The 24,599-nt window shown below is 36.2% G+C and overlaps 1 protein-coding gene across 3 annotated transcripts; it reads right to left on the reverse strand.

Annotated features, from left to right (window-relative positions):
* Positions 1-1,052: 1,052 nt before the first annotated feature.
* On the reverse strand, positions 1,053-24,368 carry STARD3NL (STARD3 N-terminal like). Of its 3 annotated transcripts, XM_058179693.1 has the most exons (10): positions 24,191-24,368; positions 19,343-19,500; positions 18,973-19,269; positions 12,419-12,496; positions 10,834-10,911; positions 9,581-9,634; positions 9,351-9,468; positions 9,050-9,148; positions 3,037-3,110; positions 1,053-1,568 (listed from the first exon to the last, which is right to left on the reverse strand). In XM_058179693.1, the coding sequence occupies exons 3-9, from the start codon at positions 19,195-19,197 to the stop codon at positions 3,055-3,057; spliced, it is 708 nt and encodes a 235-aa protein (XP_058035676.1). In that variant the 5' UTR covers positions 19,198-19,269; positions 19,343-19,500; positions 24,191-24,368; the 3' UTR covers positions 1,053-1,568; positions 3,037-3,054. The 3 variants fall into 3 exon arrangements, with proteins under 3 accessions (XP_058035676.1, XP_058035675.1, XP_058035677.1); XM_058179692.1 differs by lacking the exon at positions 19,343-19,500 and having other exon boundaries at positions 24,191-24,366; XM_058179694.1 differs by lacking the exons at positions 9,581-9,634; positions 19,343-19,500.
* Between the last annotated feature and the right edge of the window lie 231 nt (positions 24,369-24,599).

A 24,599-nucleotide genomic window follows, 5' to 3' on the forward strand; every position in this document is an offset into this window, starting at 1 on the left:
AATTAGCAAATAAATTTAGAGTTCCACTGCTAAATGAGACCAGAAGACAAGCAAGGGCATGGTAATCTCCCAGTATAAGCTCCTCTTTTGAAAATTTTCTTCTGGAAGATCTTGAAAATTCTTTGTAAAGCTTTCAATTATTGAGAAATTGGGTTGCTGGATTTAGGTGCCGTGGGACTATTGTTTCTATTTTATAAACTGCCAAGAGATAGTCATCAACTTACAATGGTTTGTTTAGCAACGATTGGAAGTTACAACAGCACTGAAACAAGTGGCTTCCAACCATTTTTCACACTTATGACAGTTGCAGCATCCCATGGTCATATCATCAAAATTAGATGCTAGGCAACTGACTCATATTTAGTTGCAGTGTCCTAGGGAAGTCCTGCTAAGCAAAGTCAATGGGGAAGCCAGATTCTCTTAACCATATTACTATGGTTAACAACTGCAATGATTCACTAAATAACTGCAAGAAAGATCGTAAAATGGGGCAAAACGCACCTAACAAATGTCTCATTTAGCAACATAAATTTTGAGTTTAATTGTGGTCAAAATTCGAGGGTTACCTCTATTCAGAAGTCATTGGTGTAAAAACATTGCTAATAAATAACTTGGAAATTACAGTTGATGTAGTGATCAGGGTAGAAACTAAGGGTCCATGAGTTTTAGTCCTATATTAGGCACTAAATCAGCTAGATTAGAGTAACAGATAACAGTTTAACAGAGTTGGAAGAGACCTGGTAGTTCATCTAGTCCAACCCTCCACCCAAGCAGTAGACCCTACATCATTTCCAGATGTTGGCAGATCTGTTTTTTTATTATCGTTTCCAGTATCTTCCCGAGTATTGATGTTAGGCTGATTGGTCTGTAGTTTTCTGGGTCTGTTTTTTCTCTCTCCTTTTTTAAAGATGGGAACCACATCAGTGTCCAAAGTGTTGACATGTGACTGCCGGGGCATTCATCGGAACTTTGAATGCAGGTCATAAGTAACTTCAGGTAGGTTCATTAGGACTTCAAGGACAACTTCACAGAATTGAGAATTTACAAAGAAATCTATGATATCACTTTTTATTAATGTGTTTCTTTAATACACAAATGTGTACTTCATTTAAAAAAAAGATACATTGTTAAAATTTAAAATTAATGCAAAAATTATAGCATATCTAACATCTTATTAGCTGACCGCTATACAGTGGTAAGACTGTATTTACTGATTTAATTCCCCAACATCTCAGTAGATCAGATGTATTTCAAACATAAATTAATACATTTTAAACAAGTATTTCTTCATATTAGGTACGATTCAATCACACACATAAACACACACATGTACAGAAATATGTGTGTGTGTGTGTGTGTGTGTGTGTTCTGTCTGCATATATATATATAGATGTATGCAGATGCAAACAGGTTTCATGAGGTATTACAGAGCAAGAAGATAAATTCCTTTGATCAATAATTAAATTAACGATGCCATTAGGAGTTTCAACAATAACTGAACTGCCAGCATCACCATAATAGTTCCATGAGTGGGAATCTTCAAGCTATTCCACAGTCAAGTTTTCGCTCTGAAAAAGAAAACAAAATATTTTATGTAATATTACAAGTAGCACATCCTTACGTACAGGATTTAGCATGAAAGAAGATTTTAACTTAAATCCCCCCAATTCTCTCTGGGTCTAAGATTGTTTCTTTGTGTACAGCAATCAATCACATGAACCTTAATAAAGTTGAAATATAGTCAACAGTATAGTGTGGTATAATATAAATATAGCCAAATAATACATTTACCACTGTTTGTTTTGAAAAATACTTACATTGTCAGGAGACTTAATATACAAGAAATTCATTGCAAAATAAAATTATTTTACTAAACTAGACTGTTAGGAAAACTGAGAAACAAAAGGGTGGAGTGAAAATGTTCAACCTCTACCGGTGGTCCAAAGGTGTTTTTTCAAGAGGCAACTGGACTTTTTAGTTATTCTTTGAAGACGTTGCACTTCTTACCCAAGAAGCTTCTTGGATGAGAAGCGAAACATCTATAAAAAAAAACAGAAAGTCCATTTGCTTCTTGAAAAAACACCTTTGGGATAACCATGACGTGGATGACTAAGAATCTCCATAGGCACCCTCTGCCAGCATTTCAGTCCTTTTTAAGAAGCATTTCAAAGACTCCTGAAATATTCAACAATTTACAATTTAATGCTCAAATACGTTGGAAAGTCAGTTGGTATAATAGTAAAACATCTGATAAGAATAGAATAGAATAGAACAGAACAGAACAGAACAGAACAGAACAGAACAGAACAGAACAGAACAGAACAGAACAGAACAGAACAGAATAGAATAGGAAAGGAAAGGAAAGGAAAGGAATCTGGAAGGGACCTTGGAAGTACTCCAACTCCCTGCTCAAGCAGAAGAATCTATATCATCTCAGATAAGTGACAGTCCAGTCTCTTCTTAAAAACTTCCAGTGATGGAGCACCCACGATTTCTGGAGGCAAGCTGTTCTACTGGTTAATTGTCCTCACTGTTAGGAAATTTCTCCTTAGTTCCAGGTTCCTTCTCTCTTTGATTTGTTTCCAACCATTATTTCTTGCCCTGCCCTCTGGTGCTTTGGAGAATAATTTGATTTCCTCTTCTTTGTGGCAGCCCCTCAAATACTGGAATTAGGGTGACTATTATGTCACCCTAATTCTTCTTTCTTTAGACTAGACCCAAAACCTGCAGTCATTCTTTATATGGTTTAGTCTTCAGGCCTTTGATCATCTTAGTTGCTGTTTTCTGAACTTTTTCCAAAGTCTCAACATTTTTTTTGTAGTGTGGTGACCAAAATTGGTTGCACTATTGCAGGTGTGGTCTTACTAGGGTTTTGTAAAGCGGCATGAATACTTAAAGTTATCTTGATTCTATGCCTCTGTTTATACAACTCAGGATTATATTAGATTTTTTGACTGCTGCTGCACATTGCTGGCTCATATCTCATATAAAACATAAAGTCTATGTTACAGTTGTTGTCCAAACCTTTAATATTACCTCAAATTGCCATATTTGTTATACAACTGGTTTTTCACTATCCTGCTTTTCTTCATCAGATTCTTCATCAGATCCTATAAAAACAAAATATTTAAGATAATGCAGCCATTAAACTTTACTAAGTAGTACATATATATTCATGTGTATAAGAACTAAAATTCACGGTCTCCCACTTTGTAGCCTACTGCTTTAACCATTACATCAAACTGGTCTCTATTAAGAGAAACTAAAATTATCTATTAATGTCTACAGTTTAATTAATTTAATCAGAAACATTTTATAACTATTTCTATAATTGTCCTGCTCCTCATTAAAATTAATCTAACTTGCCAAATACATACATATGCTTTTCAATCATAATGCCATAGCATTATAACAAAAAAATACCAAACATGTAGAAATGACTCTTATCATTTGATAATTTCTTCAATCTAAAGAGAAACCTACTTAAATGTATACTGCCTGGAATAATCTTAGCAGCAAGAAAAATGTGTGGTTCAGTATCAAGTAAATAGCCTGGCTCCGTTTTCCGGTTTAAAATTAAAACTTTTCTGTTTTCGCTGGCAGAGGATTGCAGGCGGCTATCACACCCGAAAACAGAGCTCGGGAGGGCCGCAGTTCGCCTTCGCAAGATCTGTTTTGGCTGGCAAAGGGTTTGCAGGAGGCATTGCAGTTGAAAATGGGGCTCGGGAGCCCATTTTTGCTGGCAGAGTGCTCTGGCCACCATAGGTGCCTCTGACACAAATGATGACGAGCTGGCCTTTCCCCCCCCAAGCCATGTCCCCCGTCCCCGAGGTCAAATGCAACTCTGATACAGCCCTCAATGAAATCAAGCTTGACACCCCTGCCCTGAACTTTCTAAGAAGAATCTAAGAAAGTTGAGCCACAATATAGGTAAGTACTAAACATGGAGTGCTCAACATTTTTCTTCAAGATCACTAGATGGCAATAAAAGCAAAATCGTTTCACTTCTTGAGTCTTACTATTTCCCCAAAATTCTTTATAATAAAACCAACCCATAATTCATTGTTGTTATATTGCCAGGTATTCACCAAGTAGTACAAAACCATGACACTTTTGTGTCAGTAGCACATTTAGCATATATATCCCAGCAAAAAGCAAATATCAACACAGTTTGGCTGTTGCTCTATAAATTTTAAACACTAAAAATCTCAGAATAGAAGCATTTCATTTGAAATTAAATACACAGACATTTTTATATGATCTTTTGCTTACAAAATAACTACTCATAAAGGTGATACTATTGCGTACTTTTATATAATCATTATAATATAAAATGCTACTATTGCAATATCTTTACATCCTAAATGTATTTTGTGCCATTTTTATTTTTTAACTATTGTAATCTTACAAGAGAAAAACAATACATTATTCCCTATACAGAATACATAAGAAACATTTTAAATTGCATGAGGTACTAGTTTATTTGTTCAAAAAAAATGTTTTGAGTAAATGAGGATTACATGACATTTTCATTTATCTACCTTTTTGTTGCCAGCAATAAAAATGCTATATAAGTCAGACAATCACCATCCTGATGAATCAAATATACTACAATGGTCAGATTCATTTGAGATACTAATACGTAGAACATGAGCATAGGGCTCATTGTACATATTTCACCTATTTTATATTTTGGTTTTATTATTTCTATTGTTCACCGGAGCTTCGTGGCTCATAGGGAAGCCTAATGGAGTTTCCAATAACAACTCCTCCTCTGTGAGAGTTTAGGGCCATGATGGCAAACCTATGGCACATATGCCACAGGTGGAACATAGCGCCTTCTCTGTGGGCACGCGAGTCATCGCCCCACTTCAGCTCTGCCATGCATGCACGCACATTTCCCACTGGCCAACTGGTCATCAGGTCTCTGACGTGCATGTGTGGGGGGTGCGTGTGCATGTATGGGGGAGTGGGGTACTTGCACAGGTGCTGCACGTGCATTGCATTTTGGGGGTTCAGGCACACGTACACGCATTTGCGCGCACACTTTGGGCACTCAGTCCGGAAAAGGTTAGCAATCATTGGTTTAGGCGAATGTAGGTTCTGGTTTCAGTTTAGCTCAGTTTAGTTTTTAAAATCTTAATCTATGTAGTTTTAACATTTCAATTATTTTTGAAATAATTAAACTAATTAAAAATTAAACTAATTTTTAACAGGATTTAATCACCCTTGCCTCTTTTTTAAATTTTATATGCTGTGTTTAGAGATTAACATGGAGGAGGAACAGTAGGAATGTTTTCCTTCTGTAGTTTTATCAATGAACCAGGACTGATAAGATTGTTTGGACCTTTTTCAGTGTAAGTATTTTTTAATAGACCTGTGATAGTCAGGCAACAAATTGTAACAGGCAAACCTCTCTCGGAGACAACATGGCTGCAACATGCCAAAACAACCCAGGATAAAAGACTTTTTCCAGATAACAGACACTGCAAACAAGATTCCTTTTTTCTATGCCTCCTCCCCTCCAAACAAACCTAGCCCCTTACTGGATTGGGAAGGGGACTGTATTGTACCCTCAGTCCATAGTGGTATTACTAGGAAATTTTAAAACTAGGTTGGGTCCTTCTTTGTATGAGTTCGCCCAGAAGGAGTCCCAGGGGAGTTTTTCGATAACCATCCTAGGTGGCTCTTGAGAGACTGGAAAAGTAACGCTGCTGGCCTGCTCCTAGTCTCCTTAATTTTTAAGGGTAATCTCCAAATCCTGGGAGGTAAGGATAAGAATTACACGTATCCTTACACATACAACTCGGCCCATTCAAGCAGTGGTGCTGGATCTCTTGTGTGACCAGAGATAAAAGTCAGCCTCTTCTCGGAGGTTACGGTAGACTTTTAGCTCATCAGCCTGTAAGCGTGACATTACAAGGTCACTCAGATTTAAGCCCATATAACATGGCTGACAGATGGTTTACCAAAAAGGTAGAGGTGACCCAAAATAAAGGGTTAATTTGGGCTAAAATTGATACTAAGGCAATATCAAACTGCCTTAAAGCAGAGAATTCTACCAACTGGACTAGAACAATCCAGTCATCTACTACTGACTTGCTGTCAGCCTTTGACACATTCTCTGATCTCTGTAATATCCTGAAGAAACACTTAACAACTAAACCTGCTACAAAAAGAGCCCGAGTGGGTGGACCCCATTGGTTTGATCCTAAATGCCAGCAGCTGAAAAAGAAATTATAGAGTCACCCAGAGGAATCCTAACTGCTCATATTGCGAGCTGAGATGTTGCACACAAGAAGAGAATAAGAAAAAAAGTATAAAATTAAAGAAATCAAGTTCTGCCACCTTAATTTGGGCATGCTATATACATACATACATACATACATACATACATACATACATACATACATACATACGTGTGTGTGTGTGTGTGTCACGTACACACACGCGCACACACGCGCACACACACACACACATATATAATTGATATTGACAGTGGACAGATGTCTTTTTTAATTATTAGAATTAAAGCACCACTGAAAATGTAACACTAATACAGTAATGTCACCAGAGATGTTCCATGCTAAAGGGCAAAATAACAGCATGCAAAGCAGACATATTCGATCCTAACATCCCACCTAGAAACACTGAGGTGCTCTGCCTTAATTGATCTCTTTGTCTGAAGATGTAGAAGAGAAGCCACTTAATTTCATTACAATACCTCAATCATGTATACAAAGCTTCACTGAGGCAAAAAATCCACATTAATCAGAATCAGATGTATTAAGTTTTGAATGGGTTTAATGCATTTATTTTACACATTTTGAACATAAAACAATGGAAAGTTGTACTCCTAAGAGTCAGTTTTGCTACCATTTTTTTACATTTCCATTTAGAGATTACAGTATCACAAACAGCCCACAAATTAGTTAACTTTGTTTTATATTCCTATAAAAAACCTTATTGTTATTGTTCTCCAGCAAACAATTAAAAATTGTATATGGATGATGCCTGAACTGTTACAAGATGAACACATATGTTCACTGTAGAATACACAGAACTTCACTAAACTTAATATCTATATTTGAACAAAAAAGTACAAGTAGTCAACTTATTTAACAACCATTCAAAAGAAGTAGTCCTCAACTTGTTTAGCAACCATTCAAAGTTATGCCAGATTTTTTAAAATCTACTTACAACTCATCCTTGAAGTTACAGCTGCAATCACATTGCCAGTCATGTGACTGCATTTCGAACAGTTGACAACCTGTTCACATCTATAAACAGTTGTCAAATGATCCTCAATAATGTGATCAACATTTAAAATATTCTCTGCTGACTTCTCCAGAAAGTGAACGGAGAAGCCGGCAGGAAGGATTGAAGGTCCAGCTGCCTGCCAAAGCATTTCTCTTCCCTTCCATGTATGGGAAAAGGGACACTACTACAGCAGGCTGGAGAAACAAAGCTTGGATCACAAAGATCTGAGCTTCTTTTCTCCAGCCCATTGCTGGAGCTCCCTTCTATGCACGAGTGAAAGGTAGCTCTTTCACTCCATCCACTTATTGACCTGCATGATCATTAACCGCAACTGTAAGAGTTGAGAAAACAAGTTTCAACATTTCCCTTCCAAAAAGGGAGTAAAATTATAATAATGCCAATTTTGGCTAATTGAAAACTGCTGGCCTGAGTGTAATTTATTTCAGTACCATAAACAAAGTAAAGAGAAGCTAATCAACTCAGTTCTTTATTCAACTTTTCAATCAGCCTTCACTCCAATAACCATAGTTTCCATCAGCTTTCATTCTGAATTCATTACTACTGCATCAAAGAATATAATCTCTCTCTTCTATATCATAAAGAGTGTGCTATTTTAATTATTTTTCAGTAGGGAAATCAGGCATGTTATATACCTAATCTGTCTTTATCAGTGTAATAACAGAATAATTGTTAATTAGTTTAACTATTATAGACTATGTTGTGCTGGTATGATTGACACATATAAAGCATAAAACAAAGCTGAGGAAAACAAAATGAATTTCATCCATATAACTGTGTTGAAATTACTGCAAAATATGCATATATTCTGAATGTTAGGATCCAAACAGAATTTGGGCACAATATTAAATTGGGAAATTAAATTGGGGAAAGACAAGCTATATGCCAGATCAATTATATTCATATATCAATGATGGCTTGTCTAATCTGACTGTGCAATGTAATTTATCCAAGGACAGGACTGATTTTATGCAATGACAAATTATGTTCTCCCAAGCACCATGAAAGCAGGGACACTATATGGAGGGAACGTATGAATGATTGAATGATGATTCAAATGATTAAATAATTATGTTCCACTTGTTATTCTGGATTAACTTTCTGTGGTTACACCTTCCTGTGCTAACTATCACTAAACTAGATCAGCAGGACAACAGGCACATGCTTAAGAGCCATAATTAGGACTCTAATACTTTCCTGCTTATCCTGCTGAAAAAAGCAATGTGATATTTCGCTGGAACTGAGAAGTGTACAAATGGGAAAAAGAAAATTGAGAAGAACAATGAAAACAAAACTTTCTCATCTTGAAAAAGTTTACCAAATAGCAGGCATATCATTTTATGCCTATCAGATATCATGCAATAAATGGATTTTATTAAAGGTAATTTTAATCATTAAATAAATAATGGCAAAGCAAAATACCAAGAAATGTTTCTAGAATATCTGAAATACATATTTATCAGTGCTATATCTGTTGAAATGTAAAGATCATTTGGTCAAGTGCTCTGATTACTAAAATAAAAAAGTAAACAAAAGAGACCGTTCACCTGGCCTGGTAAAAAAGAAATTTTACTGTGGTGGTACAGAATAACCTGACAGCATTAGAAGGGGCAGCAAAGAATTAGTCTATCAATTGCCTTCTTGTAAATGACTTTTGTGAGTGATTACACAGTGATTTTTAAACAGGCAACTGGTGAAAAATATTTTATGAATATGTATTCTCAAAATTCCAAATGTACTCCCCAGTCTGTTTGATCTAAATCTTAATTACCTGCTTCAGATTCAGGAGGGGAATAAAACTGTCCATCAGAAAGGAGCCCAGGTTGAATAAGGGCAGCTCGTTCAGAGGCATCCCGTACTAGCAATAGTCCTAAAGGCAAATAATCATAGAATTTCTTTATTACTATATCTTACAAAACAAACATTAGTCATACTTTTAATATGGTACCCTGATGTAATTCACTTTAATGTTACATTCAAATTACAACTGCATCTCATGAATACTAATGTTGTATACTTTAAGACTTCTTCTGTCTGTATAAATTACTGGAAAGTGGGGGAAGAAGCCTTACTGGTTTCTTCTTCTGCTTCTTGTGGTAAAACTTTGAAATCCAAGAACCATGTTTCTATCCAGGCAAGAAGAAAAGATATGATAGGTAACACATAGCCAAAAGCACCCTGAGATAACAGCTTAAAGAGGAACAAGGAAGAAAGGGGAAAAAAACAACAAGTTATGTAAAAAACAGTAAAACAGTTATGTGATTTAAATAATAAAACTGATATACACTATTATAATCCATACCTTTGAAACAATTACTTTTATTAATAAGAAGGCACTGGTTACAGCAGTTGTAAACTGAAAGAAATATGAACATATATACACATATATAAAAATGTTTCTCACCAAAATACACAACTATAAACAGGCAATCATTGAGGTATAGTAGTTCTCACAAAGCTTTTAGCAACAATTAGCAATCTTAAAATTTCTGAAACGATGGACTTACATTATCAAAAGAATATCCCATACTTTTCCGCTTTTAAAGGTACACAGAAAAATTTCCTCCCCATTTTAACAAGCCTATTCACTACAGTGGGTTCTGAGTAGACATTAAAGATACAACTCCCAGAATTATTGCTGTAAGGAAAATAGGAAACAAAAGCATTATGCATACCACCTTCGGTTGTAAAAATAAAGTTGAGAAATAAATCTAAGAATGGGAAGAACAGCAGCAGTAGCATTTGTGAAAGGAAAAAAAAATCCAATTACCTCAGTCCTAAACCCCTAAATGAAAAAGTTCTATATCTGTTGAAATGTAAAGATCATTCAGTAAAGTGCTCTGATTACTAAAATAAAAAAGTAAACAAAAGAGAAATATTATCCTATCTATCATTATCTACCCTACTTTTTTATTTTTTATTTTTTTTATTTGCATTTATATCCTGCCCTTCTCCGAAGACTCAGGGCGGCTTACACTATGTCAAGCAATAGTCTTCATCCATTTGTATATTATATACAAAGTCAACTTATTGCCCCCAACAATCTGGGTCCTCATTTTACTAATGGTTGAAGATTTGAAGATTTGTAGAATAATCAAAATTCAATTAAAATTAATACATAATGTAATATTTGAATATCACTATACTCATCAAACTTTCTGTGAATTATTTTTAAATAAAAGAAACAAAAAGCTCTAGGTGCTTTGTTAAATGTTGATTTCCTTAAAAATGTACATTTTTTTGGAAACTCTTTGATAGACAATTTTTTTATTTGAGATATGGTCTAAAATAAACATAGTAAGATTTTTAAATTATACATTTCATTGCTCTGCAGAAGTTTTAATTGTAACTATTCAAATTATTTATTTGGGGGAAAATCTTGAAGCATTTTATTTGTAAATAAAGATTTTATCACACATAATGATTATAATTACCCAACAGGAAACCTAGATAAACAGGTTTATCTATTATAAATCTAAGTAATACATTTCATATCCATTACACAGCAATGTAGGTTCTTCATTCAAAAATTCACTTGATCAATCTGCAACTTACTGCTATTGCCCACCAGTGCCGTAGTCTGCACAGCGCATATGCAAGTATCAAAATCTTGAACCGAAAAATTGCCAGGAGCTATGGAGTAAAATATGGAAAGAAATTATATAAAAGCATCTTCTTAATCTTTTATGGTCCCACTCTGCTTTTTTTCCAAGGCGCAGTTTTGACAAGTTACACGTGCTTTTCTCCTTGCTACAATGTAAAGCAAGAACTTTCTCTGAAAAGATTTTGCCTGTAAAACATAATTATTTTTATGTGTTCACAATCTAACCTGTCTGAAAAGACTCCTCCATGATCTTTTGATATCCAATTTTGTATTCAATAATTTGTCAAAGATTAAATTTGAATTAATAATGACAGCATAACTTCTTCAAATCTGGGAGAAAAGTCTAATAAAAATTCTGGTATCTCTAAAACTATTTGTTCACACAGGTAAACTGTTTTATTACATTAGCCGCCTAGAGTAGCCCCATGGCAAGATAGGCAGCAAATAAATTTAACAAACTATTTTAATTATCTAATTCATAAGTATTTTGCATATTTTAAAAATAAATGATATATTTTGAAACAGCATTGTACTACAACGTTTATCTTTCCCAGTATATATCAACATTTGCTTCCTCCATTTACTTCCCTAGTACCATAAATTGTTTACTTCATTAGTCTGTTGTCCATTATTTCATTAATACATTTAGCATTGTTACTGTTAGACCCAAAGCTTATCTTTTTGTCAGTTGTCAGGTTTCTTATTCCTCTGCCCTCAAATCATGCATCACAGATTCAGCTTTTTCTTTTTTTTTTACTAAAACTTCTGATCCATCAATCAGATGCTGGCACGAAAGTGATGTTTAAAATGATGGTTTCTTTAGTGTGTTGGTATAAGAAGAACCAAACAGAATTCAAATTTCCTTTATTTAAATCTTGATTACTTCAAGTCCACTCTTAATTCAGTCTTGAAGTTTATTTCAGTTCAGCAACATAATTTAAGGAAAAAGTCATCCTGACCGTATTATCTTATCATACAGTTGTAGGCTAGACTGGAAGAAGACAATGTCAAACTACTTTTGCACTCTCCAAAACTATGACATGGATATTCCCATGAAGTTTCCAGAAGTCAAGTTTGAGTGAAAAAATAAATTTGTTTCACTTATTAACTAGCTTTTAGAAATTCTTGTTAAAATACTATAAATCTCTTAAAGTACTAAAAACCCATGGGAGATGTAAGGAGATTCACATTTCCTCTCTCACACTTGTTCTCTTTCTCTTTTAATTATTTCAACACTGAAAATCTGGATGGGGGCAATGCTTCATAGGATGTTTTTAAGTTTAGAATCAGTGGAAAACTTGTCAGATATCAAGTTTTGCTCAGTTAAAACAAAACCTTAATGGTAAATTGCAAACAAAATGCAATATAGAGTCCTGGATATGAATTTCTGTGTCTATAGAGCTGAAAATCAGTGGTTTTTTTAAAAAGTAATTATTTATTCTTTTAAGATTTGTTATTTTTAAATTATTGTAGGTCAAGCAAAGGAATTAATTTTTAACAATTAATAGTTAAAATACAAAAATATAAAATACTTACAAAGATATCAAAATATGAATAATGGTAGTCATAATGCAGAACTTCTTTTTCTAGTGTTTTTTCAATGCCACCATTTACCTAAAGGAAATATTTATACTAGTCAGTAACATCTTATCTGTTCAACCATATATTAGTAATACGTTCCATTCTGCAATGGTAAATTAAATTAAAATAGTGGTTACATAATTCTAAGAATATAGTGCAAAGTAATTAATATTTAATACTACACATAATTTATAGAGGTCTTGATATTTCTTTTGAGTGAAGTCTGAAGATCTGTAGCTGCTGTTCTGAGTTTGACTTGGACATTTTTATGTTTTGCTCCTGAAATGATTCTGACATGATGGTATCCTTAAGAAAATTCACTACTGTCTTCTCCATTTCAAGATTATGTTTCAAACGGTGGATCAATGGAGTACTACTTAAGAAATAGTGCTATAATTTTTCTAGAACAAATGACTTTTTTGTGGAGATCTTCAGAGTTTTCAGTCAGGCATCTGCATCTCTGGAACTTACATAGTGCAAGCTTCATTATGATAAGGCGAGTCAAAGTTTGTAAGATTTAAGAGTGTAAATTAATTCCAATGAGCCCTAATTATTTAATGAACTATTCTCACAACTGATCCTAGTTAATTAAATGATTGAAGTAGGAAAGTGATTATTTTTTCATTCTGGAACATTGTACGTTGGAAGATTTTATGAAAAAATGAAATAAATACAAATGGTATTATCTATTCCTGACTATTTTTATGTATCAGGAGAACCTCTGATAACATTTAACAGAAAAAATGTATTTTCTTCGTCTGGAGCTAGATCAAACTTTAAACTGCCAGAATGAAACCACCTTATTGGATTTGTTGGCTAAAAATAAGTCATTATCAATATATGTTTTTGGTAGTAGCCGACATACCCGCAGAGGGGCTAGGCTCTCTCCACATTCACAAGGCGTGCTGTTATTCACTAAGCGCCTCCAAGTAGTATAAGGGAGGTCAGATCTTTCAGCCATATCCTACTTTAATGTTATTTCTTCCCTCCATGATCTCCTTCCTCTATCTTTTAATTCAATTTTGTTCTTGTTGTATCCTCAAAAATGTTTGTTTTTGCCATAAAGCTGTTAATAGATCTGAGTCAGCGGGCTTGTGCCAGTGAGAGATCAGTTGGTGTAGGTTTGAGACAACCTGTCACAAGCATACTGTTTTTTAGCATATTACTAAAAATACTGCTTTGTTGATGGTGATATCAATTTGTTTTGCATATGCGGATGTGCCCCAAACTGGAGCAACATACTGTGCTGCAGACATGCTCAAGGCCAAAGCTGATGTGCACAATGTAGAGCTCCCCGTGTGTAGGTTACCAATTTCCTGATGATATTGTTCCTCGAATTGACTTTAGCCTTAATATTCAAGCAAAGCTGTTTAAATGATAATGTCCTGTTGAATGTCATGCCAAGATACTTCAATATTGGACAGTCCTGTAGTTGGTTCTCTTGTAACATCCAAGTCTTCCCTTGCATTTGAATTTCGGGGGGGGGGGGGAAGCACATAGTGGATCTTGTTTGGGTTGGGCTTTAAACGGTTAGTGGTATAACAGAAATATATGCAAATATTTAATTATCAAAACTTTAAATGATATAATAAAAACCCAAATGAAACTTCTCCAATCAAACTAAGCAATCTCTGTAAATTCAGGCATCTACAAGGAAACCAAGTACCATCTAAGAAAAATTGAAGTATCACAAATGGAAAAAAATATTACACGAGCAGAAAGTAAGGAAACATTTTAATGCTTCATAGATATGATAGTTCACTACTTTATAAAACGTAATGTGTACAATTTGTTGGTTTTTAAAGTATAGTATAAATACTTAGTCATCTGGGAAATGTCTGGGGAAAGGCCAGACTACTCAGTGGTATAAGAATGGCCACCCCTGCATTAGATCAATGTATGCTCTTGTTAGTTAAGGCCTCCTGGGAAATGATACATAGTTGGATCCAGGTGAGGGATGTTGCATCCTTGAGAGAGAAGGTAGACTATTCCTTCCTCAAGAAACTATCACTGGATCGAACATTACCGGATAAAAACTTTCTTTTTTTATATAAGATTTTTGAGAAGGCGGTCGGGATATGCTTCAACTTACCCTGGAAGATGTAGTTTATCTAGTCCCAGTCAAGTTTCAGATTAGGATACAGTACTGAGACAGCATTAATTGTTGATGATCTCCGACGACCATGGAGATAGTACTCCCTTTGTTTTCTCAGTGATCTTCAATACGATCAATGATGATATCCTTCTGGATCAGCTTCAGGAGTTAGGGGCCAATTTCAGGGCCTTCTCATTACACAGCTAATTCTAACAGGAATTGTGGTGAGAGGTGATGGCTGACTATAGAGATTTTTTTGGATTCTTCAGGGCTTTCTACTCTTTTCATTTCTATTTAACATGCTCATGAATACACTGAATAAGGTTAGCATGGATATGCTCCATCATATTATTAATGATGTCCATCTACAATCTCTATCTCTACCTGCCAACCAAGTGATACTTCAAACTTGTTTGGAGGCCATGGTAGTCTAAATGAAAAAACAGCAAACTAACTGTAACAAGATGAAGTGGTTAATAGGTTTTAGTGGCCCTTCCATCTTTAAGTCTGGGTAGAGAGTTACTCCTCCATGCTATGTTCATGCAACACCACTACTTTGGGAGCTGCGCTAGCTCCCGAAAGGCTTTCAAGGGCAATTCAAGATGCTAGTTACCAAAAGCACTTTATAGCCTAAATTGACTCATCCTTGCTTATTCCAGAAGATACAACAGGGAGGAAAGGTTTTGGGTCCTCTATATGAAACAACAGTATTTATGAGACCTAGGAAGCTTTGTGGTGGTGCCTGCCTTTGAAACTAGTATGCTCCCCGAGATTTGAATTACCATTCTAAGGCCTTGAAAAACCTGGCTCTTCACCTAGGCATTGGACCAGAGTGTTAAGCCTGTTTTATGATGGTTTATAGAAATGATTTTGGCTGCCCCAAGTGTATTTTCCTGTTGATTTTGATTCCTGTTGTTGATTTTATTTTTGTTGGATATTTTTAAAATTTGTTTTAACCTAATGGTAGCTGTCCTGAACCATAAACAAGTAAGTTCTTTTGAGTTGGGCAACCATGCAAACTAAATACATAATACTCACCAAACTTTATATTAAAAAAATCAACATATAAAAGATACCAGCACAAAGAATTACTCCATCTTTCTCTTATGAAAATTTCTCTTTGAAGGAAGAAAAGCACTCATGCACTTGAATTGAGAATTTTCGTATATAGTTCCCACTGCACAATTTAATGATTTTATACCAAGTCTAGTTTTAGAAATAATTTATGGCAGTAATAGCTGAGTAGTAGTAATATTTTACTAACAATGTATAATTTCAAATTAAAATATTACAAAATCATAAATAATCCTTTCTTCTAATTTCTGCATGAGAAGACTACTTTTTAGAAATCCAGTCCTTATTTTTTTTCCTATATCCTCATATCCCCAGGCAAGCCACCTTCAGCCACTTCTACAATATAGTGCTATAATGACACAATATTCCATTAACTTATTAATTATTGCAAAATATGCTTAAGAAACATCTCAACGATTCCAAAACACCACAAACGTTAAACATTACTAAATAAGAACTATACTTCCTGCATTTTACTCATGCACAATTGAACAGAATAGAACAGGATAGAATAGAATTTTTATTGGCCAAGTGATTGGACACACATTATAAACTAAAATAAAGCTGTATAAGATGCTAAATTCAGAATTCCTATCACTAAACAAACTTGTAAAAACAAAGTAGTTGTAGAAATTGTGGGAAGGATAATTAGCTCCATATTATTTCTTTCCTTGGGGAAAATGTGCATATATATTTAAGATAATAAATTATTCAATTGTTATGTTTTTAAAAAGTAAATAGTTGTGGTCAAACTTTATCTTTAATATAGAAGCGTGATTTAAATAACTACCTGAATGATCTTCTTTGTCAAAGCACATGAGTAATATGCTTTGACGGGTCATATTCTGACATTAATAATTCAAGACAATGATGAATCCGCATATAGACGAGAGGTCGAACGAATAGCCTTGTGGTGCAACCAAAACAATCTGGAACTGAACACGCTCAAAATCGTAGAAATGGTGCTAGACTTTAGGAGAAACCCTTCCATACTTCCACCTCTCACAATACTAGACAACACAGTATCAACAGTAGAAACCTTCAAATTTCTAGGTTCTATCATATCGCAAGATCTAAAATGGACAGCTAACATCAAAAACATCATCAAAAAAGGACAACAAAGAATGTTCTTTCTGCGCCAACTCAGTAAGCTCAAACTGCCCGAGGAGCTGCTGATTCAGTTCTACAGAGGAATTATTTAGTCTGTCATTTGCACCTCTATAACTTCTGGTTCGGTTCTGCAACCCAACAAGAAAGGCACAGACTTCAGAGGATAATTAGAACTGCAGAAAAAAATAATTGCTACCAACCTGCCTTCCATTGAGGACCTGTATACTGCACGAATCAAGAAGAGGGCCGTGAAAATATTTACAGATCCCTCACATCCAGGACATAAACTGTTTCAACTCCTACCCTCAAAACAATGCTATAGAGCACTGCACACCAGAACAACAAGACACAAGAACAGTTTTTCCCCGAAGGCCATCACTCTGCTAAACAAATAATTCTCTCAACACTGTCAAACTATTTACTAAATCTGCACTACTATTAATCTTCTCATCATTCTCATCACCAATCTCTTTCCACTTATGACTGTATGACTGTAACTTTGTTGCTGGCAATCCTTATGATTTATATTGATATATTGACCATCATTTGTGTTGTAAATGTTGTACCTTGATGAACGTATCTTTTCTTTTATGTACACTGAGAGCATATGCACCAAGACAAATTCCTTGTGTGTCCAATCACACTTGGCCAATAAAAAATTCTATTCTATTCTATTCTATTCTATTCTATTCTAATGTGGGTGGGTGCACACGCACGCACACGCACATGGAGTAAATAAGACTGATATCATAAAAAGTTCCTTCTCTGCACATCTTGTAAATAAAAATTAAACATGTTACAAGTTATGAACCCACCCTCCAAATATGTATAATTTTAAGAAATTAACAGATTTTTCATTAATTCATGTCATTATTTTTGCATGAATCTCCGCCTATTTTAATTACTTTACTTCTTATACTTTTGCAAAGTTAATATAGTTAATCTTTAAAAATCAATAAAGCAAGTAAACCTGAATAATAAGAAAGGAGACATCTTTTCACTTGGATTCATGTAATATGGACTTGTGTAAAAAAGAAGAGTGATCCGTGGAATTTTTGTTATTTTAGCGCCCCTTTTGTATACTATGGATATGTGTATAAGTATGCACACATACAAAATATATGTAAATATAAACCACATAATTTCCTCTCAATTTATCTGTTTACAATAAAATTATTCCAAGAATTCATAATCAAATCTCAAATGGATTTTTTTAGAATTAACCACCTCCAAATCAAATTTTTATTGAACAATAGTTGAGGTGACATGTAACCGTCAATTCAGATTTTGGGGGAACAAAAAAGTTCTCTGGGTCACACAATCAGCATTGTACTAAACCAATAAAATCAAACCCAAACCTCTTTTCAAGTTGACTTTCATAATAGTACCTACATTTATTTTGCAGTTATTCCTTTTTGTTCATTCATAGTTCCTTCTTAACAGGAACAATAAAATATTTTATGAAATTTAGTTGGACTGCTCCATTTTCAGAATCAAAAGAATTTCCATCTTCAAATAGCATTTGATTCATAAAATAACAATATAAATCACTTATTTTTTCCCCCAATATCTTAAGACTTGGATGTTCAGCTCTATATACTACTCAATTTACAACCACAATTGAGACCAGAATTTCTGTTATTAAGCAAGGCAGTTGTTAAGTGAACTCAATTTTACTACTCCATTTTTACTAGGGTGAATTCAGTTTTCTACCATTGATTTTTGTCTGTCAGAATTTGTTTGTAATATGTGAACTTAATATGCTGCTAATGGATACCAGTCACAAGCACCCAAATTTTGATCACTTGACTGTGAGGATGCTGAATTGATTATGTGAGGATCTTTTGTAAGTCACTTTTTTCAGTGTCAATATGGTTGTAAATTGAGGACTAGCTATATTTATTTTTGTATGGGTATCTGAAATAAACTAAGATTTAGAGATTTAAAAAAATTAAAGTGCTATCTCAAGTGGTATCTCTTTTTAGAATTTTTATATGATGAAAATACTTCTAAAGAAACTGATTAATTTTGTTACATAAGTAGTATGTTTAAACTATTCCAAATAACTCAGTGCTGTATATATATATTTTTGGGGGGGGGGGGAGTGTCCCAAATTTAGTCTCAGTTCAGTAGGCAAAGGACTGCAGTCTAATTTAATGAAAGAAACAATCTTCACTATTCCTGCTCTCAAAAATTCTTAAAGTAAATTATACTTTTAAAAGGAACTCACGTTTAATTCTATTATCCACAGCAAGGTTATAAACAACAAGTCAAATGTGACAAATAAACAGAAAGTCCTTCGAACATCAGAAATGCCTTTTTTCCCCTGGGTTTCATAGGACTCAAGTCTTGGCATTAGCTGGGTTGGGTTGATGGAATGAACATCCCTTAAAGAAGGATGAGAACCCAGACTGCTGCCTTGGGCATTTTCTTGATCACCTGACATCCAACTCATCCTGTCTTTGGTTACAGCAGCTTTGTTCCAGCTTCAACATTACTACCAGATTAATCCATTTTGAAGATTTCTCTACAAAAGAAATGCCACAATTAATCGTATTAGTCTATTCTTAACTAATAAAACTTGATTACACAATATATACCTCTTGATTACACAATATATACTGCTGGATGAGATCATCAGTGGCTTTGGGGTGAGGTACCATCTGTACGCGGATGACACTCAGCTGTACTTTTCCACCCCGGGCCACCCCAACGAAGCCATTGAAGTGCTGTCCCGATGTCTGGAAGCCGTACAGGTCTGGATGGGGAGAAACAGGCTCAAGCTCAATCCCTTCAAGACGGAGTGGCTGTGGATGCCGGCACCCCGGTACAGTCAGTTGCATCCGCAGCTGACTGTTGGGGGCGAGTTATTGGCTCCGATGGAAAGGGTGCGCAACTTGGGCGTTCTCCTGGATGGACGGCTGTCTTTTGAAGATCATTTGACGGCCGTCTCCAGGAGAGCTTTTTACCAGGTTCGCCTGGTCCACCAGTTGCGCCCCTTCCTAGACCGGGATACCTTATGCACGGTCACTCATGCGCTCGTGACATCTCGCTTGGATTACTGCAACGCTCTCTACATGGGGCTCCCCTTGAAAGGCATCCGGAGGCTTCAGTTGGTTCAGAATGCAGCTGCACGGATGATAGAGGGAGCCCCTTGTGGCTCCCATGTTACACCACCCCTGCGCAGACTGCACTGGCTACCTGTGGCCTTTCGGGTGCGCTTCAAGGTTTTGGTTATCATCTTTAAAGCGCTCCATGGCATAGGGTCGGGTTATTTACGGGACCGCCTACTGCCACCGATCGCCTCCCACCAACCCGTACGCTCTCACAGAGAGGGACTCCTTAGGGTGCCATCCGCCAGGCAGTGCCGACTGGCGACACCCAGAGGAAGGGCTTTCTCTGTGGGGGCTCCCACCCTCTGGAACGAGCTTCCCCCAGGGCTTCGTCAACTTCCTGACCTCCGAACCTTCCACCGCGAGCTTAAGACACATCTCTTTATTTGCGCAGGGCTAGCCTAGGGTTTTAGTTTTAAATTTAGTTTTTAATGGGGTTTTATATTATTTTAGTGATATTTTTAATTCGGCCTAATTAATAAGTTGTTTAATTGTTGTTTTTACTTGTATTATTCTCACGTTTTTATCTGGCTGTAAACTGCCCTGAGTCCTTCGGGAGATAGGGCGGTATAAAAATTCGAATAAATAAATAAATATACATCCCCAAACAATGTGTTCTAGAAGTTTAGTCCTTGGCCTTAAATTTTCTCAGCATGGCAAAAAATGATTGAAAATAAGCTGATGTAACTAATAAAGCATGACTGTTCTCTCCACATTCTTGTTTCTCCAGTAAGTCAAATGTTACTAATACATGAAAGTGGGTATGACAATTACGTTATCATCTTAAGTAAAGAAAGTTCATTTCTCTTTTCAGACTAAAGGCAGAAAACATAAAAAATATAAGACAGTTTAATATATTTTGGTTTCCAATATTAATAATTTATTTTGGTATATTTTGGACACCGAGATGGATGGCATATAAATTTAATAATTAAATAAATGTTAAGCTATTTTCTTATTTCTAAGGTTCAAATCCAATTCAAACTCTGATACTGGCAAGTTAAGTCAATCTCTTTTCCAAAGCAACATAGAATTTACATAAGTGATCCACATAAATTTATTTATTTAGCCATAGATTCGTTGTCCTTATTATTAGAGATTACATTATACAAGTAGAATTTATTGAAATGTTGAAGAAATGGCTGTGCCAACTAGTCTGGTGCCTCAATGAATTTGGCATTTTGGGGATGGCTAATGAAGTAGATATCTCCTCCCTTGCACACTTTACTCCCTCACTCTCCATCCTGGTTAATTTTATTTTAATTGAATTTTAAATTTATGAACCTTATTTATTGTTTTAATGTTTTATAATGCATTTTAATTGAATATCTTAAGCCACCTAACAAGATGAGTGGCACACAAGTTTAATAAATAAAATGAATAAATAAAAATTTACATAACTACAAAATAAATACAGTAAAGAAAATATTAAGGGCAGAAAAGGGAGAGAAAGATTTAAAAAGAAAGAAAATATATAACCACCATAAAGAACTTAACACTCTTAAATTAAAACCAAGCATTTCTTCATTCTGTATGTCTCTCAGTTTCTTTAAATTGCAACATCCTCCCACCCTATTAAACAGCAAAAATCCAATAGGGGTTATCAGAAATGACAACATAAATCTAAGGTAATCCTCAAGTTACAACACAATTGTTCCCAAAATTTATGTTGCAAAGTGAGACAGTTAAGCAAATTCTGCCCCACTTTATGGCCTTTCTTGCCACAGATGTTAAGTGAACCATTGCAATTAAGTTAGTAACATAGCTGTTAAATTAATCTGGCTTCCCCATTGACTATGTTTGGCAGAAGGTTGCAAAAGGTGGTCACATGACCCTGGGACACTGCAACCATCATAAATATGATGTCAGCTTTCCAGAAAACCCCTCCTGCAGAAGAGACTCCAAAGCCAACATCTTTCAAAGTTCTTTTACTAGCACAGGTAAACTGGCACAGTTGGATGAAAATTGAAACTGGGGATTCGGGTTCCCACAGGTGAAATCTAAAAATTTTCCCTACTGGTTCTGTGGGCGTGGCTTAATTGGTGGGCGTAGCTTGGTGGTCAGATGACTGAGTGGGCATGGCCAATAACAATAAATAATAAAAATAATAAACAATGTATACAAAACAATAAGAGGTACTAAAAACCAACTTTCACACTTTACACACACACAATACAATACAACTGACACACACACAATGTAAAAGCAGCTGCATTTCACCCAAAATGGCCCCTGCAACAAGCAGGAACCTCACACTTTACACACACACAACACAACTGACTCACACACACAAAATGCCACATACAGCTTTGTGAGATTTTGTGTGTTTGTGTAGTTAGAGTGAAACACTACAGAAACACACCAAATCTCAGAAAGCTGCACAAATATTTTATTTTATTATTTTTATTTATTTTTTTAGATCAGGGGTCTCCAACCTTAGTAACTTTATGGTTTGTGGACTTCAACTCCCAGAGTTCCTCAGCCAGCAAAGCAGGCAGTCAAAGCAGGCTGTAATCAGTAGCTGAAGAAAAGCATGGCGTTGCCAGCCTGAAGAGCAGTAATTATAGGTAAGTGAGGAGGGGGAATTGGGTGGGCATGGGTGGGGGCTCTTGTAAGTGGGACTGTTAAAAAGTGAGTTTAAAAGCCTGTGAGGATCAGGAAACTCCTCTGGGATCGCCAGAGGAAAAAAAGATTTTAAAAGCTCCTCTGATAATCTCAGCTGAAGTTCCCTCATAGCAGCCCAGAACCTCTTAAAATAATTGTTTTAACAAGCTCTTTGGCTGTAGAAAACATGTTTTTAAAGGTTCTGGTGATGAGGAACTCATCTGGGATCACCTCTTTTAAAACCTCTTCTTTTTCTTTCTTTTTTTCTTCTTCAGCTGAAGAGGGTTTTTTTAAAAAAAACTTTTAAAGGGTTCTGATGACCTCTGCTCAGCCACGCAATCATCTGCCAGTCACATGTTCCAATCCTCAACCGTCCCATGTTGAAGCATCACTCCGGCCACTCCTTCTCCAGATGCGAGCCCAGCCTGACCTTGACGGCAGGAAAAATGTTGTTATGTCTAATAGCCCCCTGTACCCTCAACCCCACTCCTGCTTTCCCACACTGGAGAAAGTAGCAGCGTGTGGAAGCCTTCGGCCTAGTACGGCTTCCAAAGCTGACATATGAAGCATCCAAATTTTGATGAGCAAAACATTTTATAGTTTAGTGTAGTACTTAAGATGCTGGCTTAGAAAACTTTGGACTAATCACTCAGACCAACCTACCTCATAGTCGTTGGGAGAAAAACAGTAGGTAGAAGTAGTATTATGTATGTTTGCTGATTTCAGTTACTTATAACGGCAAGATAGAAATTTAAGAAGTAAATAAGAATCAGTCAGTAGGCTTCTTGGTAATGAGTGATGTAATCAAAGAACTACCAAGATGGAAACAACATCTCCACTAACGTTGACAGGACAAGCTACAGAGCAAAGGTCCGTCAGTCCTTCGAGCACTGAAGAAGATTGCCTTGAAATGGTAAATATTATCTAATAGATAAATATTTATTTTTTTAAGAACAGTTTCCTTACAACTTTATTCTGACATTTTTGGATTATGATCCAAAACTGATAAGTTTTGTGAATTTCTAAAAAAGTTGGATTTGAGTTCTTAATCTTTCACAGCATTAGCTGTTTAGATGACCAGTTATAAAAGGAAAATCTTTAGTCTAACAAACAAAACATAGGGACAGGACTGAATTAAATATATTCTTGGTTCCAATTTCGGTTGGTTAATGTGTCCACATAATATATACAGAATGTATCTTGAAGATATCGTCGTAGCTGCCCGCGGATAAAATTCACAAAAATCTATTCAGCGGTTGGTTCAGTAAAAAGAAACATTAGAGACGTCCCATCTTCACGACAGCAGTTTTTCACCCACTTAATAAAAGCTTTTAGCCCAGCATCTTATACTTCCTCCTCCCCATTCCTCCAACTAAGCCTGACCCTTCCCCTCTGGATAGGGGAAGCGAGGAAACATCTGCACCGGGGCAAAGTAGGCCCACCGGATACCACATCCTCTTATTGTGGGGAGAGGAGACAAGAGGCAGTGCTGGAGAGAGTTCCGCGCTCTTCAGAGTTCCTTTCGGGGCCACCCACGGAGAGAGGACAGAGGCTGTCACAATTGCCCCTCCCCCGTTAACTGAATTACGTGCTGGAACGGGAAGGAAGAGAGGAAAGGCCATCAGGAATGGCGTGCGGTGGAAGCTGAGCGCCTTCACAAGGCCCCAAGAGAGAAGGTGGCTGAGCGACGTCTTTCAAACCCTCGGGGGGCGGGGGGGGTGAAGATCTTACCGGGTCGCACCGCTCTGCTTTTCTCGAGGGCGGGCCAAGCTTGCCGAGGTGACCCCGCCTCAAGCGACTCCTCACCATCCGCCCGCCCCGCAGTAATTAAGGTCACGCCCGGTTGGCGGCAATAACACACCGCCCGAGGCCTTGAGGGAGGAGCCGGACGGGTAGCGGAACGGCTAATCGTCAGCGGCCACTAAGGTGGCGTCAGGAAAGGGCGGGGTACTGCTGGGCAGGGCCATCCGAAAGGAAAGGCGGCGGGGGAGGTCCGGGAGAGCGAAGCTTCCTCCGTTTTATTTGGCTTTTCATCATTGGAGGTGTTCATCCTAGTGGTGGTTTGTTGCTGAAAGGCTACTTATTCTGCCTGCATGAACTAATATTGCGAGTTTTCAGTTATGGTGAAAATTTAATGTCT

The sequence above is a fragment of the Ahaetulla prasina genome, chromosome 4, assembly GCF_028640845.1.
Source record: "Ahaetulla prasina isolate Xishuangbanna chromosome 4, ASM2864084v1, whole genome shotgun sequence".
Taxonomy (NCBI): domain Eukaryota; kingdom Metazoa; phylum Chordata; class Lepidosauria; order Squamata; family Colubridae; genus Ahaetulla; species Ahaetulla prasina.

What these genes read in the sequence shown, in the direction of transcription:
- STARD3NL (XM_058179693.1), bottom strand. Translation starts at nt 19,197, where the DNA reads ATGAGTTGGATGTCAGGTGATCAAGAAAATGCCCAAGGCAGCAGTCTG. An exon ending in GGCACTGGTGGGCAATAGCA is followed by an intron (nt 9,635 to 10,833) that starts GTAAGTTGCAGA and finishes TATTTCTTTCAG; the next exon opens with TTTACAACTGCTGTAACCAG. An exon ending in TAAAAGTAATTGTTTCAAAG is followed by an intron (nt 9,469 to 9,580) that starts GTATGGATTATA and finishes TTCCTCTTTAAG; the next exon opens with CTGTTATCTCAGGGTGCTTT.